General features: G+C 33.4%; 1 protein-coding gene across 8 annotated transcripts in view; it reads left to right on the top strand.

Moving 5' to 3' along the window:
• CNOT6L (CCR4-NOT transcription complex subunit 6 like) overlaps positions 1-14,406 on the top strand; it is a 103,174-nt gene that overhangs the window by 47,572 nt on the left and 41,196 nt on the right. For all 8 annotated transcript variants that reach the window (XM_036251593.1, XM_036251583.1, XM_036251568.1 and 5 more), the window contains one exon: positions 7,540-7,629. In XM_036251593.1, coding sequence (XP_036107486.1) covers positions 7,540-7,629 — 90 coding nt within the window. The remainder of the gene's footprint in view (positions 1-7,539; positions 7,630-14,406) is intronic.

Raw genomic sequence — 14,406 nt, 5'->3', positions numbered from 1 at the left:
GTTTCTCTCACTGTTGGGCACAGGTCTATATATTTTTCCATTAGATCAAATTTGTTAGTTTTATGATCCAATTTTCTGTATCTTTAGAAACTTTTGACACTTTTTCTTTGTAATAATTAAGATATTTATGTCAAAGCTAAAATAGTGGATTTGTTCATTTCCCTATGTAATTCAGTCATCATTTGCTTAGTATCCTTTGAGATTATTTTATTAAGTGTACCAACTATATGTATATATTACTGTATATTGTTTATCTTGCTATACCTGCTGATGAATTAAACCTGATATTAGGTAGTGAGCCTCTATTTCCCTTGTTAGGCTTTTCGTCTTACAGTCTATACAAATATAATTGCTATCCAAGTTTCTTTTGGTTAATATTTATCTAATATATCTTTTCTCATCTGTTTACTTTCAACCTTTCTGTGTACTTATGCTTAGGTGTATCTTTTACAAATAGTATATAGCTGGACTTTGTTTTTAATCCAGTCTGACTTTATTTTGTTTTTAATATGTGGGTTCAGACCCAGTTGCCTTACCTATATTGTAATTATTGGTATTTTTTCTCCTTTTTTGCCCTTCTAAAAATGGGGTTATTTTCTTTCTCAATCTATATACTTTCTTTTATTGGTTTGGAATTTGTACTTTTTATTTCTAGACTCTTAAGTGATGATTTTGAAATTTTACCTTGAATATATTTTTGGAAGAAATAAAATTTTTAGCAATCTTTTTATGGAGCTATAATTTACATAGAGTGAAATGACCCCCTTGGTGAATATTGACAGTTGTGTGCAGTTGCATAACTACTACCACAATTGAAAGGTAGAAGTGTTCTATCACCCCTTAAAATTCTTGTGTTCATTGAATTTAGCACCTTTCCCTAATCTCAGCCCTTGACAACTACTTTTCCAGAATGTCATATATATGCTATGTGTAGTCTTTTGAGTCTGGATTCTTTCCTTTAGCATAATGCACTGGAAGTTTATTCATGTTTTTGTATATATTGTAGTTAATTTCTATTGCTGAGAAGTATTTTATTGCATGGATGTCCCACAGGCATTATCTGTTCACAGATCAAAGGGAATTTGGGTTGTTTCCAGTTACAGGTGATTAGGAATAAAAGCACTATAAATATTTGAACACACATTTCTGTGTGAAATAAGTTTTAATTTTTATTTTAAAAAATATTTTTATTGCATTTTAGAGAGAGAGGAAGGCAGAGGGAGGGGGAGAGAGAGAGAGAAACACCAAAGTGAAAGCAGAACATTCATTGGCTGCCTCCTGCACACCCCCTACTGGGGATCCAGCCCACAACCCAGACGTGTGCCCTGACTGGGAATCAAACCAGCAACCTTTTGGTGTCCAGGCCAATGGCCAACCAACTGAACCACACGATCCAGGGCAGTTTTTATTTTTCTTAAATCAGCTTATGATTTCTGCAAAATATCCTGGTGGAATTTTTATTGGGATTGTGTCGAATATGTAGATAATTTGGGAGAAACTCAGTATGTTAATCTTGAGACTTAATATTGCATCTTCCAATCTATAAGTACAGTATATCACTCCACTTATGCAGGCCTTCTTTATTTCATTAATGTTTTGTAGTTTCCAGCATGTAGATCTTCAAATATTTTGCTAGATTTATACTTATTTGATATTTTTTATGCTATTGTAAGCGATACTGGTTTTTAAATTCCAATTCATTGATAATTGTATAGAATTGAAATACCATTGATTTTTGAATGAATTGACCTTGTGTCTTGCAACATTGTTATTTATTTCTTGTTTATTACTTCTGGGAGCTTCAGTTTTAATCTGTGAATGGAGATCATTTCATTTTTTCCTTTCTGATATGTATTTTTTTAATTTCTTATCTCACTGGCTAGGACAATATTAAACAGAAGTGACGACAGTGCACATACTTGCCTTGTTCTTGTTTTTAGAAGGAAGGTACTCAGTCTTTCACCATTGATTTTATCAGTTGCAGTTTTTTTGGGGAGATGCTCTTTCAGGTTTAATAAGTTCCTGCTTCACACTTGCTAAATGTCTTTGTCATTTATGCAAGTTGAATTTAGTCAAATTACCTTCTCTTTAAGTGTTGAGATGACCTTTCTTTTGTAGTTTGTTTATATGCTAAATTACCTTGATGGATTTTCAAATATTAAACCAACCTTCTACTCCCATTTTAAATACTACTTGGTCATTATGTAGTTTCTCTTTAATTTACTGTTAGATTTGATTTGATTTGTTAATATTTTCTTGAGGATTTATACATTTATGATTGTAAGACATATTTTTCTCTAACGTTTTGCTTGCAATGTCTGGTTTGATTTCAGGATACTGCTGACCTCATAAAATGAGTTGGATAGTGTTACTAACACTTCTATTTTCTGGAAGAGTTTGTATAACATTTGTATTATTGTGTTTTAAAATGATCTTGGTGGATAGTTTTCTTTTTCTTTCAGCACTTTGAATATGTCATTCTACTGTCTTTTGGCCTCTATGGTTTTAATCTTATTGAGGATTTATACATGATGAGTTACCGCTTTCCCTTTGCTTTCAAGATTCTCTTTTTGTCTTTGACTTTCCACAGTTTTATTAGTTTGTCTAGGTGTGGGTCTCTTTCACTTTAACCTACTTGGAATTTGTTCACCTTTCAGGATGTGTCTATTGTTTTCATCAATTTGGGATGTTTTTGGTTGCTTTTTACTAAAAAATTTTTTCTGTACTTTTCTTTCTTCTTCTTCTGGAACTCCCATTAGGTTTATGTTGGTACATTTGTTATTGTCTGACAGATCTCTGAGCTCTGTTCATTTTTCTTCATTTTTCTTTCTGTTCCTCAGACTGTATAATCTCACCTGACCCATCTTAAGGTTCACAGATCCTTTTTTTTCGCCAAATTCTACCCTTGAGCCCTTTTGTTGTACTTTTTAATGTCATAATTTTTATTTTGTGTTTTTTTTTAATAATTTTTATTTTTAATATTCTCTATTTGGTGAGCCATTATTCTTATACTTTTAATTCTTTAGACATGATTTTCTCTAGCTCTTCGAACACATTAAAATAGTGGAATTTAAAAGTATTTTCTAGTAAATTCTTTCTATGGTTTTTATTGTCCTTGGGGACAATTTATATTGATTGTGTTTTTCCCTCTGTGTATGGGACATACTTTCTTGTTTCTTTGCATGCTTCATAATTTTTTTGTTAAGAACTGGACATTTTAAGTAATCAGAATCTCTCCCCTTCCCAGGGTTGTTTATTGTTGCTACTTTGTTGTTTGTTGCTTTAAGTGACCTTATAACTAATTCTTTGAAGTCCATATTCTTTATCATGTATGACCATTTAAGCCTTTATTCAATTTCGTATTCAAAGATTTCCTTAAATGCCTGAAACAAATAAATTTTCCACTCTTGGCCAAGTGGCTCTGTGTGTGTTTTGGGGCATACTTTCAGTACTCAGCCAGGAAGTTTATAATTCTGCCTTAGCCATCACTTTATACTTGTGCAAAGCTGGAAGGTCAGACAGAGGTGAGAACTTGGGCTGTTTTGAGATTTTTTCCTAAACATGTGCATAGTGCTCCATAAACATGTGACTTTCTAGGTTCCCCAGAATATGACAGGGCTTTTCAAAACCCCTATTGACATCATATTCCTAAGCTTCTCCTTTTAAGTTTTTTTGGGAAGCTTATTATTTGCTTCAGTTGTTTCTATGACCTAAGGCAGCCACAAAGTTAAAAAAATTTTCTAGTAATGAACATGCTCCCAAACCCTCTTCCTCCTCCATGTAGAAGTCTTTTCTTTTTTTAATTTTCACCCGAGGACATTTTTCCATTTATCTTCAGATTGTGTGTGTGGGGTGGGGGGAGAAAGAGAGAGAGAGAAAATCATTGATGTGAGAGAGACACATCAACTGGTTGCCTCCTGCACAACCCCAACCAGGGCTGGGGATTGCACCACAACTGAAGTATGTGCTCTTGACTGGAATCAAGCCATGGTTCTTTGGTCTGTGGACCGACACTCTAACCACTGAGCCAAACTGGCCAGGGCCACGTAGTAGTCTTTTTTAGCACTAGCAAGAGTCAGGGAACTACCACCCAGGTCAGATAATGGCTAGTCTTTTGGAATAAGGCTTTGAAAGACTTCACCTCAGTTTTGGTTGCTCTAGTGGTTGCCAAGCTGCCTTGGCAATGAAGTGACCAAGAGAAGTTAAAACTCCACAAATCACTGTTCTTACCCTACATCGTGTCTTTTTTCCTGAGTAAATACTTCTTGGGTTGTTGCAGTCATTTGGTTAATTTCCAGAGTTCTAAAGTAGTTGACTAACAATTTTCACTAGTATTATTTTGTTATGGTCAGGTAGTATGTTTTATTATTTTATTTCTTTTAAATATGTTACAGTTTATTTTATGACCTAGAATATGGTCTCTCTTGGTGAATGTTCATGTACACCTGAAAAGAATATATGTTTGTCTGTTTTTGAGTAGATATTGGACGAAGTGGGGGGGTGTGTGTCTGCTCCTCCACTCAGTACTGCTGGGGTTGGAGTTTTTATGACATCCTGAGAAAAATAATTTTCTGAGACTCCCACAGGAGAATGAGTGATTTTTGTTTGTGTAGAATTAAATTCCTGCATTTCCAAAGTTCCATTTTTCTTAGTTCAGTTATAGAAAAAGTATAGCCGGAGTTTCAGCAAGGCTGGAAGCAACGCCAGTGTCCAGAATTTCCTTTCCATGTTGGAGCCATGTCCATCCAGTTCAGCATCAGGCTAGCTAGAGTCCATTAGTTCATTGCATGTGGGAAAATGCAGATGAGCAGAAGCGAAAGAGCCCCACTAACCAGGAGTCAAGAGCAACATATCAAAAGCACAAGAGAATGAGTTTCTTTGTTAAGGGAATTAAGTGTCCCAAATCTTCACAGGCTTGTAGTGGCCATGCCCATTCTGGCCAACCACCTCTGTCTCCAGGTGTGATTGACAGGCAAGTATCTATCACCCCAGTTTTACTGGGCATGCGGCTATCTTCCTTTTTTCCAGCCCCCTTCCCCTGGTGTTTTGCAGGAAACATGTCTATAATGTCTGGTCTTCCCTTTGATCCTTTCCTATTATTAATAATTAGCTCATTACAGTGGTATCCGGATCAAGTTGGTTGACAGTGTTGTTTCGGTCTTCTCTATCTACTGATTTTCTGTTTACTTTTTCTGTCAGTAGCTGCTAGAGGAATGTTAAAGTCTCAAATACCATCATGCAACCTTTGGAGATACTCTCTCTATTTTAGCTTCTGTTGTTACTAATGAATTTTGTTGTCATTCTGTTTTTTCTTTTGAAGTAATTGATCTTTTTTCTCTATTTGGTGTTAAAGTCTTCTGCTTGCTATTGGCATTCTCTTGTTTGCAATACGATGTAAAATGAAATCCTTTTTTAAACTTACTTTTATACGCTGTGCTTCATGATCAGTTTATTCTTTTTATTTTTTTATTAGTGAGCTTTTGAAAGTTTGCAGTCCGCCTTCCTGTGGGCTCCCCCCACCCCAATATTGCCTTTTTTTTTATTTTATTTTTTTACTTCTCCTCTCTCTAAATTCTCTGCCTAGGAGTTAGGCTGTTTACTATTTACTGTAGTAGCTATATGTTAGAATCTAAAATTTCCTCTTGTGTCCTTGGTTTTATCTCCTCTGTTTTCTTTGGGCTTTCCCAGAGACTCTTTAAATAGGGTCCAAGGCTTGAGTTATTTGAGGTAGAGTCCTGTAGTCCTATGATTAGGTCTCAGTCTTTTAGTGAGCCTGAATTGGTTTCAACCTCAACCCCATTAGGTTATAGGAGCCTGGAGTCTGGGGTATTTCTCTTACCCCAGGTTGGTTAGGTTTTAGTTAAACCCTACTTTATCATATTCTGGTAAAATATTTAAGTTGTAAATTGGACTTGTTAAAGAGAACATTACATTCCCCCTCCTGATGCAAGAAGAGGCAACTTTTCTCCATAGTGAGAACATGGTGGGGCTCCTGGAGGGTAGGACTCAGGAAAGTGTAGATCCTCTCAGACTGGTTCCCCTCCAGTTTTTAATTCTCAAGCTAATCTTCTCTGAGCTACAGCAGTTTGTCAATTATTATATATAATGTTCAAACTCATACCAGTTTCAGTTCTCGGCTTTTATATCTGGGCTTCTGTTCCCACTAGGCTATGTATGATCTCTGTATCTGCCTGTTTGTGTTCAGGGCAGCAGTTTGCCCTATGACCTCATTTGTTAGGATGGGAGTGACATCTTCCAAGCTCTTTAGATGTTGGGCCAGAAATGAAAGTCCTGTTGTTTTTTTCTAAAGCTCCAATTAGTGTCTATTAAGATTTCTTATTCTGATTCTCATCATTTACTATCTCGTGTTTTACATCTTTTTGACTCTTAGTGATGCCTTTTGGGTAATTTCTTTGCTATTTTTTCTGTTCATTAATTTTGTTTTCAGCTGTATATAATCTATTGCCTAACTCATTCATCGTGTTTTTTTCCCCTAATACTTTATTGAGTTACATTATATTTAAGCATGAAGCTTGACTAATTTTGATAAAAGTGTACACACATGTAACTACTGCCTAGCTCAAGATATAGAGCATTTCTGTCATCCCAGAACAATTCTTTTTCCTACTTTCAAGGCTGTTGGAAACTGCCAACAAGATTTTCACCATAGTTGTACCATTTTAAACTCCCACCAGCAATTCATGAGAGTTCCAAGTTCTCCACATTTCTCCACATTTCATTTGGTGGTTAATATATTTTAATTTTAGCCTTTTGGTGAGTGAGTGTTGCATTGAAGATTTTGTTTAATAGTTAAAACCTTCATTTCTGAAATTTCCATGGTTTTTGTTTTTTCAAATCTGTGCCAGACTGTTGTTGCGTGCTTGTCTTAATAAATACCTCCTTTATTTCTTAAGGAAATATAGAGACTGTAAACAATAGCTTGCTTTTTGGTATTTGTTAAGTCTGTACTCTTAGTACTCAGATATTCCTGATCAGTATCATAAAAAAATTACTTTCCTGTCACATTTTACTAACTCATCTTGGTAACAAGTTTTCTTTTTCACATGAGATAGCTTTTTTTCCTCATACATAATATAAATATTCCAACTAGGATGACCCTCCCTCTTTTTTATATCACTAGTCTTTCTCATACAAGGCTTTTTGTCTTTCAGTTAAAATATTGTCTTCAAAGATAAATGTAGAACCTATAAGGGTTACTTCAAGTACCAAGTTGTGATATTACTTCAGAATTGACCAAGATTAGTATTTATATGCTTATGTATATATGTATACATGTGATTTTTGACAAACATATATTATAGGGATATGGTATAAATAGTGAAATGTGGAAAGAAATAACTCTTGAAGTTTTTTTTATGAATATAATAACAAAGAGTATTTCTTTAAATTCACATTTCTCTAAATTTGTTTAGATTAAATATCATAAAATTCATTATAAAAACCTATTATTTTTTATTGTGTACATTTGTCTGGTTTTATTATAAGTCTTACAGATTGTATTTTTGTCTTCTGCTTTAGGCAATCCTTTATCACAGGATATTCTCAGTTTATACCAGGACCCAGATGGAACCCGAAAGCTACTGAACTTCATGCTTGACAATCTTGCAGGTAACTATTAATGACAAAGCAGTAAACTCTACAGATATTACTGTTAACTAATATGTCACATGTTGCTTAAGAGCATCTGGTCATTTTTAAGGTTTTTTAAATCCTCACTCAAGGATATGTTCTTACTGATTTTTAGAGAGAGAGAGAGAAAGAGAGAGAGAGAGAGAGAGAGAGAGAGTTAAAGAAGCATTGATATGAGAGAGAAAAACATTGGTTGCTTTCATACGTGCTCCAACTAAGGATCAGACTCACAACCTGGGTATGTGCCCTGACCAGGAATCTAACCTGTGGCCCTTCGATGCACATGTTGATGCTCCAGCCAACAGAGGCACTCTGGCCAGGGCACATCTGACCATCTATTATAAGTGCTTATGGGTTTGGAATTCCTGCTATTAGTATATCCCAGGGTAGTGGACATTCTTCTTTTATTATACTGAGTGCTGTTTACCAAGCAACATGTAAGGAGCTGTAGTTACATTATCTCATTTAATCTTTTTAAGAACCTAGGAGGTAGGAATTTTTAGTATAATTGTACAGGCAATTTCTGAGATTCAAAGAATAAAGCAATTTACCCAAGTAAGCACAGTGAATTAATGACAGCTGTGAACCCAAGATTGTCTTGCTTTTAATCACAAAGATACATTGTTTGAATTTGATGCAGATTCTGTAGAACCAACACATTGTGCACGTGTTTGATGAATGAGATATGACTGGTTTGATTCACTGCACATTTGTGAACATTTTACTAGCAGGATTTGAATTAAGAACACTAGATTTATCTGACTAATATTGTTGTATTCCAAATAGAATTTTTTTTATATCAGAGGGCTATTAAGTATTTGACTTAATTGCTTAAGAATTCAAAATATGGGTAAAAATACAGAAATGCTACTAAATTTAGATTTTCAAAAAATAATATCTTTCTAAAATATAGAATCCTGAAACATAGCTAGAGAAATCTAGATGTCAGCATAGAGGCCATCATCACAATATTTTAGCTATACATTTTAAAGTTCTCTCCATGTTAGAGGACATTTACATACAAAATGTTTTAAAATAAGAACAATAAGGTAAAAGAATAAATTAATATCTAAAAAATTTTTGGCTATGAAGACTAAAGTTGATTGATGTTCAACCATGATGTTTACTGTAGTTTTTTAAAATAAACTCATTAGAGAGGTCCTTTTAGTGAAAAATTAAGAATATTTGGCAGTTTAATTAAACTGTATACATATTATGGTTATGCAATTTTTTTCTTGCTTTAAAGTGAAATATCTTTCATGTCTATGTATGTGGCCGGTTGATCCAGCCATATGGGATGTGTATGGTGTGCCTGTGTGTGTAATTTTTAAGTTTTTCATGTTTTAGATATAAACCATTTATTGTTCTCTATATTGCAAATACCTTCTCCCACGATGTTGTTTGCTTTTTCACTCTCTTAATTTGTCTTTTGATGAACAGAAAAACATTATAACACACTTAAATTTGTTGATCTTTTCTATTAAGAATTTTTCCCTACCTCAGTCTCATGAATGTATTCTCCTATGTTATTATCTAAAATCTCTATATTTTCCTTGTAACATTTGAAGCTGTAATCTTCCTAGCATTGAAGCTGGTGTAATACAAGAGCATTTTTATAACGTTTTCATGTGTAAATTAAGTTGACCCTGAGCTACTTATTGAAAAAAATGTCCTTTCATTACTGTTTTTTAGTGCCATTTTTGTCATATATCGGATCTGTTTCTAGATTCTGTATTCTCTTCCACTAGTTCTTATGATAGTATAACAGTGTCTTATATGGTAGCTATATAAAATATCTTAAGACCCAGTAGAGTAAGTCTTCCCCCTTGATTTGATTCTAGTCTTGTCTAGTTTTAGCCTCATGCTTCTTTTACCTTGAATTTTCATTAAAATCAGTTTTTCAAATTTCTCTTCTCCCAGAAATGTGAGGATTTTTATTAGGAATGTGTTGAATTTATAGATTGCTTTAGAAAGAATTGGCATGTTTACCACACTGGGTTTTATAATCTAACAATCTAGAATATTCTTTCAATTATTATGCCTTCTCTAATTTCTCTTAATATTGAGTTTTAGCTTTCTGTCTAGTGGTCTTTTGCATTTTTTATTACATTTATTCTAGATATTGACTTATTTGATGCTCTTATAAATAATCTTTTTGAAAATAAATCTTAATGGTTATTGCTGATTTATGGAATACAGTTGAGTTTTGTATATTTATTGGTATTCAGCCACCTTGCTGAGCACTTGCTAAATGCCTTTGGTAAGTACAAATTCAGCACTTTGCTAAACCTTTTTTAATCCTAATGTATTTTTATTTTAATTTATACAGTAGTATATAATTTGCAAGTAATGACACTTTTATTACTCTCTTACTAATTCTTATGTCTTTTATTTCTTCTTCTTGCTTCATTGCATTTGCTACCACCACCAGTAAAATGCTAACTAAAAGTGGTGATAATGAGCATCCATGTCTAATTTCATTATATATTAACTTTTAATAATTTATGATTAACTGTGATGTTCTTTGTAGTTTTTATATAGATAACTTATCAGAGTAAGGAAGTTTTCTTCTATTTCTAGTTTTCTAGGAGAGTATTTTATTTTTAATATGAATAAATATTGAATTTTATGAAATGCTTTTTCTCTGTTGAGCTGAGTATATAGCTTTTATTTTTTATTTCATTAATTTGGCAAATGCATTGATTGTTTTCTATGTCCTACCCCCTTGTATTCTTGGAATAAACACAAGTAGTTTATAATATATTATCGTTTTTATATATCCCTCTGTTCAGTTTGTTACTATTTTACCTAGGATTTTTTGCATGTGGGTTTGAGTGAAATTGGCCAATAATTTTTCTTTTTTCAGTATCGTTGCCAAGTTTTGTTATAAAGGTTAACTGGCCTCATAAAATTCATTGGGAGGGATTGTTTCATTTTCTGTTATTTGGAAAAATTTATATAAGGTAGATGTTCTTTTTTCTTAAATATATTGTAGAATACATCTGAGCCAGGGGTTTCTTTGTAGGAAGTTTTCAATTACTGATTACGTTCTTTAATAATTATTGTACTATTCTGATTCTTCATTTCTCTTTTTACCAATTTCTGAAACTTGTGTTTTTGGTAATTTTTCATGTTACCTAAATCTTCCAATTTATTGACATAAAGCTGTTCAGAATATCTTTTTATAATGTTTTAATATCTGTTTGATGTACAGTGATATCTCTTCCATTCCAGATATTAGTTATTTGTTTTGCTTCTATTTACTTCATGCATAGTCTTGCCCAGGGATTTATCAATACTTTCTTTGAAAATAGAACCAATTTTGGGCTTTTTTAGTTCTGTTATGTTTTTTTAGTATCAGTAATTTTTTAATCTTTATTTCTTCATTTTACTTTCGTTAAGTTTCATTTGCTGTTTCTTTTTAAACTTTCTAATACCTAAATTATTAACTTGTAGACTTACTATAAATCTCTTAGATTTACTTATAAATCTCCCTCTAAACATAGCTTTTAGCTGCATTCCACAAATTTTAATTTGTATTATTTTCATTATCATTCAGTTCAGCATATTTTCTAATAGCTCTCATCATTTCTTCTTTTACTGGTGAGTCATTTAGAAGTTTATTTCTAGGAAAGTTGTTCTAGTTTTCTTTGTCATTGATTTCTAGCTTAATTCCATTGTGATCAGAGAATGCAGGCTGAGTGATTATGATTTAAAATTTTAAAACGTATTGCTTATTACCCAGCACATGCTTAATTTTTATAAATGTCAAGTATGCACTTAAGAAGAATGTACATTCTGTAGTTGTTTGGTGCTGCATTCTGTACATATTAAATTGTTTGAATGCATTATGAATACTTAATGATTACTTTGTTTTTATTCATTATTAATAGAACTATGTTAAAATCTCTCCTTTTGATTGTAGATTTGTTTATTTCTTATTGTAGTTCTTACAGCCTTTTAATTACATATATTGAGGGTATATTTTCATGTGTTTAATCTTTCTGGTTATTTGAAGCTTTTATCATTATGGTCTTATTACTTTGATATTAATATAGCTACATTAAAACATATAGTTACAAGAGTTCTCTTTTGGTTAGAATGTTTTTTGAAAGACATTTCTTTTATTGCTAATCAGAAAAAAATGCTGCCAATTAAATTATGATATAAATGCTAAGATATCATACATTATAAAACATTTTCAGATTAGCAATGTTTAAAATATTTGCATTCAGATTGCTAAAATTAATTTTTTATAACTTCTATGTAATATTTATAATGACTATTTCCTTTTGTTGTGACTTTTCAAGATCAAAAAATGTTCAAAAACAAGGACACTGGCCATTTATTTTTGAGTGTTGATTTTTATTTATAATCTATTGGTATTTTATTTTTTTATACCTAGTTTATTTAATTTTTACCATATTCCCATTTTCCTTGAAATTTGTCATGACTATTAAATTTTATTAAAATCATTTGAGCATCTATTTATCTATTCTTATACTATCCACTCTTTAAAAATGGATTGATGTGATAAATATGTGGATAGATTTTACTTTTCTTTTTATTAACTTACTGCATTTCTTTTATTACTAGATTAAGCTCACCTTAGTCATAATCTAAATTCATTTTGATATGTTCCTAAGGTGTACTTATATTTTATACAGAACATTTCTGCTTCTATACTTAAATGAAATTATAATTTTTCTCTGTGGTTTGGAATGGTTTAATTTAGGATGAAATTACTTATAGTTTAATTTTTTTTTAATTAAATGTATTGGGGTGACATTGGTTAATAAGATTATATAGGTTTCAAGTGTAGATTTCTAATACATGATCTGTATATTGCATTGTGTGCCTACCATCCAAAGTCAAATCGTCTTTCATCACCATTTATTTGGCCCTCTTTACCCTTTAGTACCCCCCACCCCTCTCCCTCTAGTAACCACCATACTGTTGTCTGTGTCTGTGAGTTTCTCTTTTATGTCCCACATGTGAGTGAAATCATATGGTTCTTAGCTTTTTCTGTCTGACTTATTTTGTGTAGCATTCTAAAGGTCCATCCATGTTGTCTCAAATGGCAGTATTTCATCTTTTCTTACGGCTGAGTATTATTCTATAGTATATATATATATACACACACCACACACACACACACACACACACACACACACACACACACATCACATCTTTATCCAATCATCTATCAAAGGACACTGGTTCTTTCCATGTCTTGGCCACCATGAATAGTGTTGCCTTGAGAACTTTGTCATTAATTTTTTTGTTTTCTGGAAATTTTTCATTTTCTTTCTGAGCTGCCTCGCTACCTTGGTTATTCATGGTATTTGATGGATTCCTTCTTTGTCTAGGCATCTGTGGATAAGTGACAGTTTTCTAGCAGATTGATAAAGAAATCTTTATTGTTTTCCATTAGGCTGCGGTAAATCACAAAGTTTTATTTAGCTCTCTTGCACTTTTCTGGCTTTTTAGGTTTCTGCAGGGTGGTGGAAAATGGTCTGTGCTCACGGAGAAGGTGGGTGCCTATCCTGTGAACTGGTTGCCTGGATCAACCACCACATGGGAATGTGGTGGACAGTGTGGCTCCAAATCCTTGAAATCCCAGTTCTGTTCTTTGCAGCCAGATGCTGCTATCAGTGTAGCAGTGATGCATGGGGCAGGGGTGGGGTGGGGGAACCTGGCCCCCATTTTTGTTGCAGTAGACCAGTGGACCTCTGGCATCCCCCCTGTGCCTCCACCCTAACATGGGATTAGTCACAGAGTGCACCTGTTGCTCAGGGAAAAAGTGATTCTGTAGTGCCAATTCTCAGGTTTGCAGATAATGTGCTCTGCCAGGCGAACTCTGGGAGGTTAGAGGGTGACCAGACTCTGTAGCTTTTTTTCTCTCTCTGGAATGCTAATTGTCAGACAGTCGAGGCTGCACCTCTGTGCTTTGTCCCTGCCCAGGTTACTGGGCTTATGCACAGCTTGTAATGCCCACTCCTGCAGGAATGTTCAGTCCTGTAGGAATGCTCACTAAATCTCTTTGCTCCTCCCAGTTGAAGGGAGTGCCAGCCACAACCTGATTCCTCACCTCTCCTGGCTGAGCCCCCTGTGAGCTCCCTTCAGCCTCTCCAGTTTGCTCCTGGCTTGCCCACCTTTAGATGTTTCATTGTGCACATTCCTCAGACGTGTTTGTTCGTGTTCATACGTAGAGCGGGGAATCCTTTGTTGAATTATAGCTGGTCAAATAGTTGAAACTTCAAAAAGAGAGACCATGGGGATCTCTCATGCCTGTTACTCCTCTGACATGACTCATCTTTTGGTTAGAATTTGCACTGTATTTTTTCTGTTCTTTTACGTTTAACCTTCTATTTCCCTATGTTTTAGTATTTCCTTCTGCCTGCTTGCTTTGAGATTTTTTGCTCTCTTATTCAAAGTAAAAACTTAGATTGTTGATTTGAGACATTTTTTAATGTAAACATGTAGCATTATAAATTTACCTTGAAGATCTATTTTAATTGCATTCCACAAATTTTGATATGTTGTATTATTTCCATTCTGTTTAATGTATTTTTTAAAATTTTCTTTGAGACTTTCTCATTGACTCATAGATTATTTACAAATGTGTTGTTTAATTTCCCATTGTCTTTCTTGTAGTATTGTTTGAGTCTAGTTTGGGACCAGTTGGAAAACATATTCTGTATTATTTCAGTATTTTTTTTTTTTTTTTTTTAATCCTCACCCGAGGACACCCTT

Source organism: Molossus molossus, unplaced genomic scaffold (genome assembly GCF_014108415.1).
Source record: "Molossus molossus isolate mMolMol1 unplaced genomic scaffold, mMolMol1.p scaffold_m16_p_1, whole genome shotgun sequence".
In the NCBI taxonomy this organism is placed as follows: domain Eukaryota; kingdom Metazoa; phylum Chordata; class Mammalia; order Chiroptera; family Molossidae; genus Molossus; species Molossus molossus.
The sequence above is the reverse complement of the archived record's forward strand: the minus strand, read 5'-3'. Positions and strand labels throughout refer to the sequence as shown.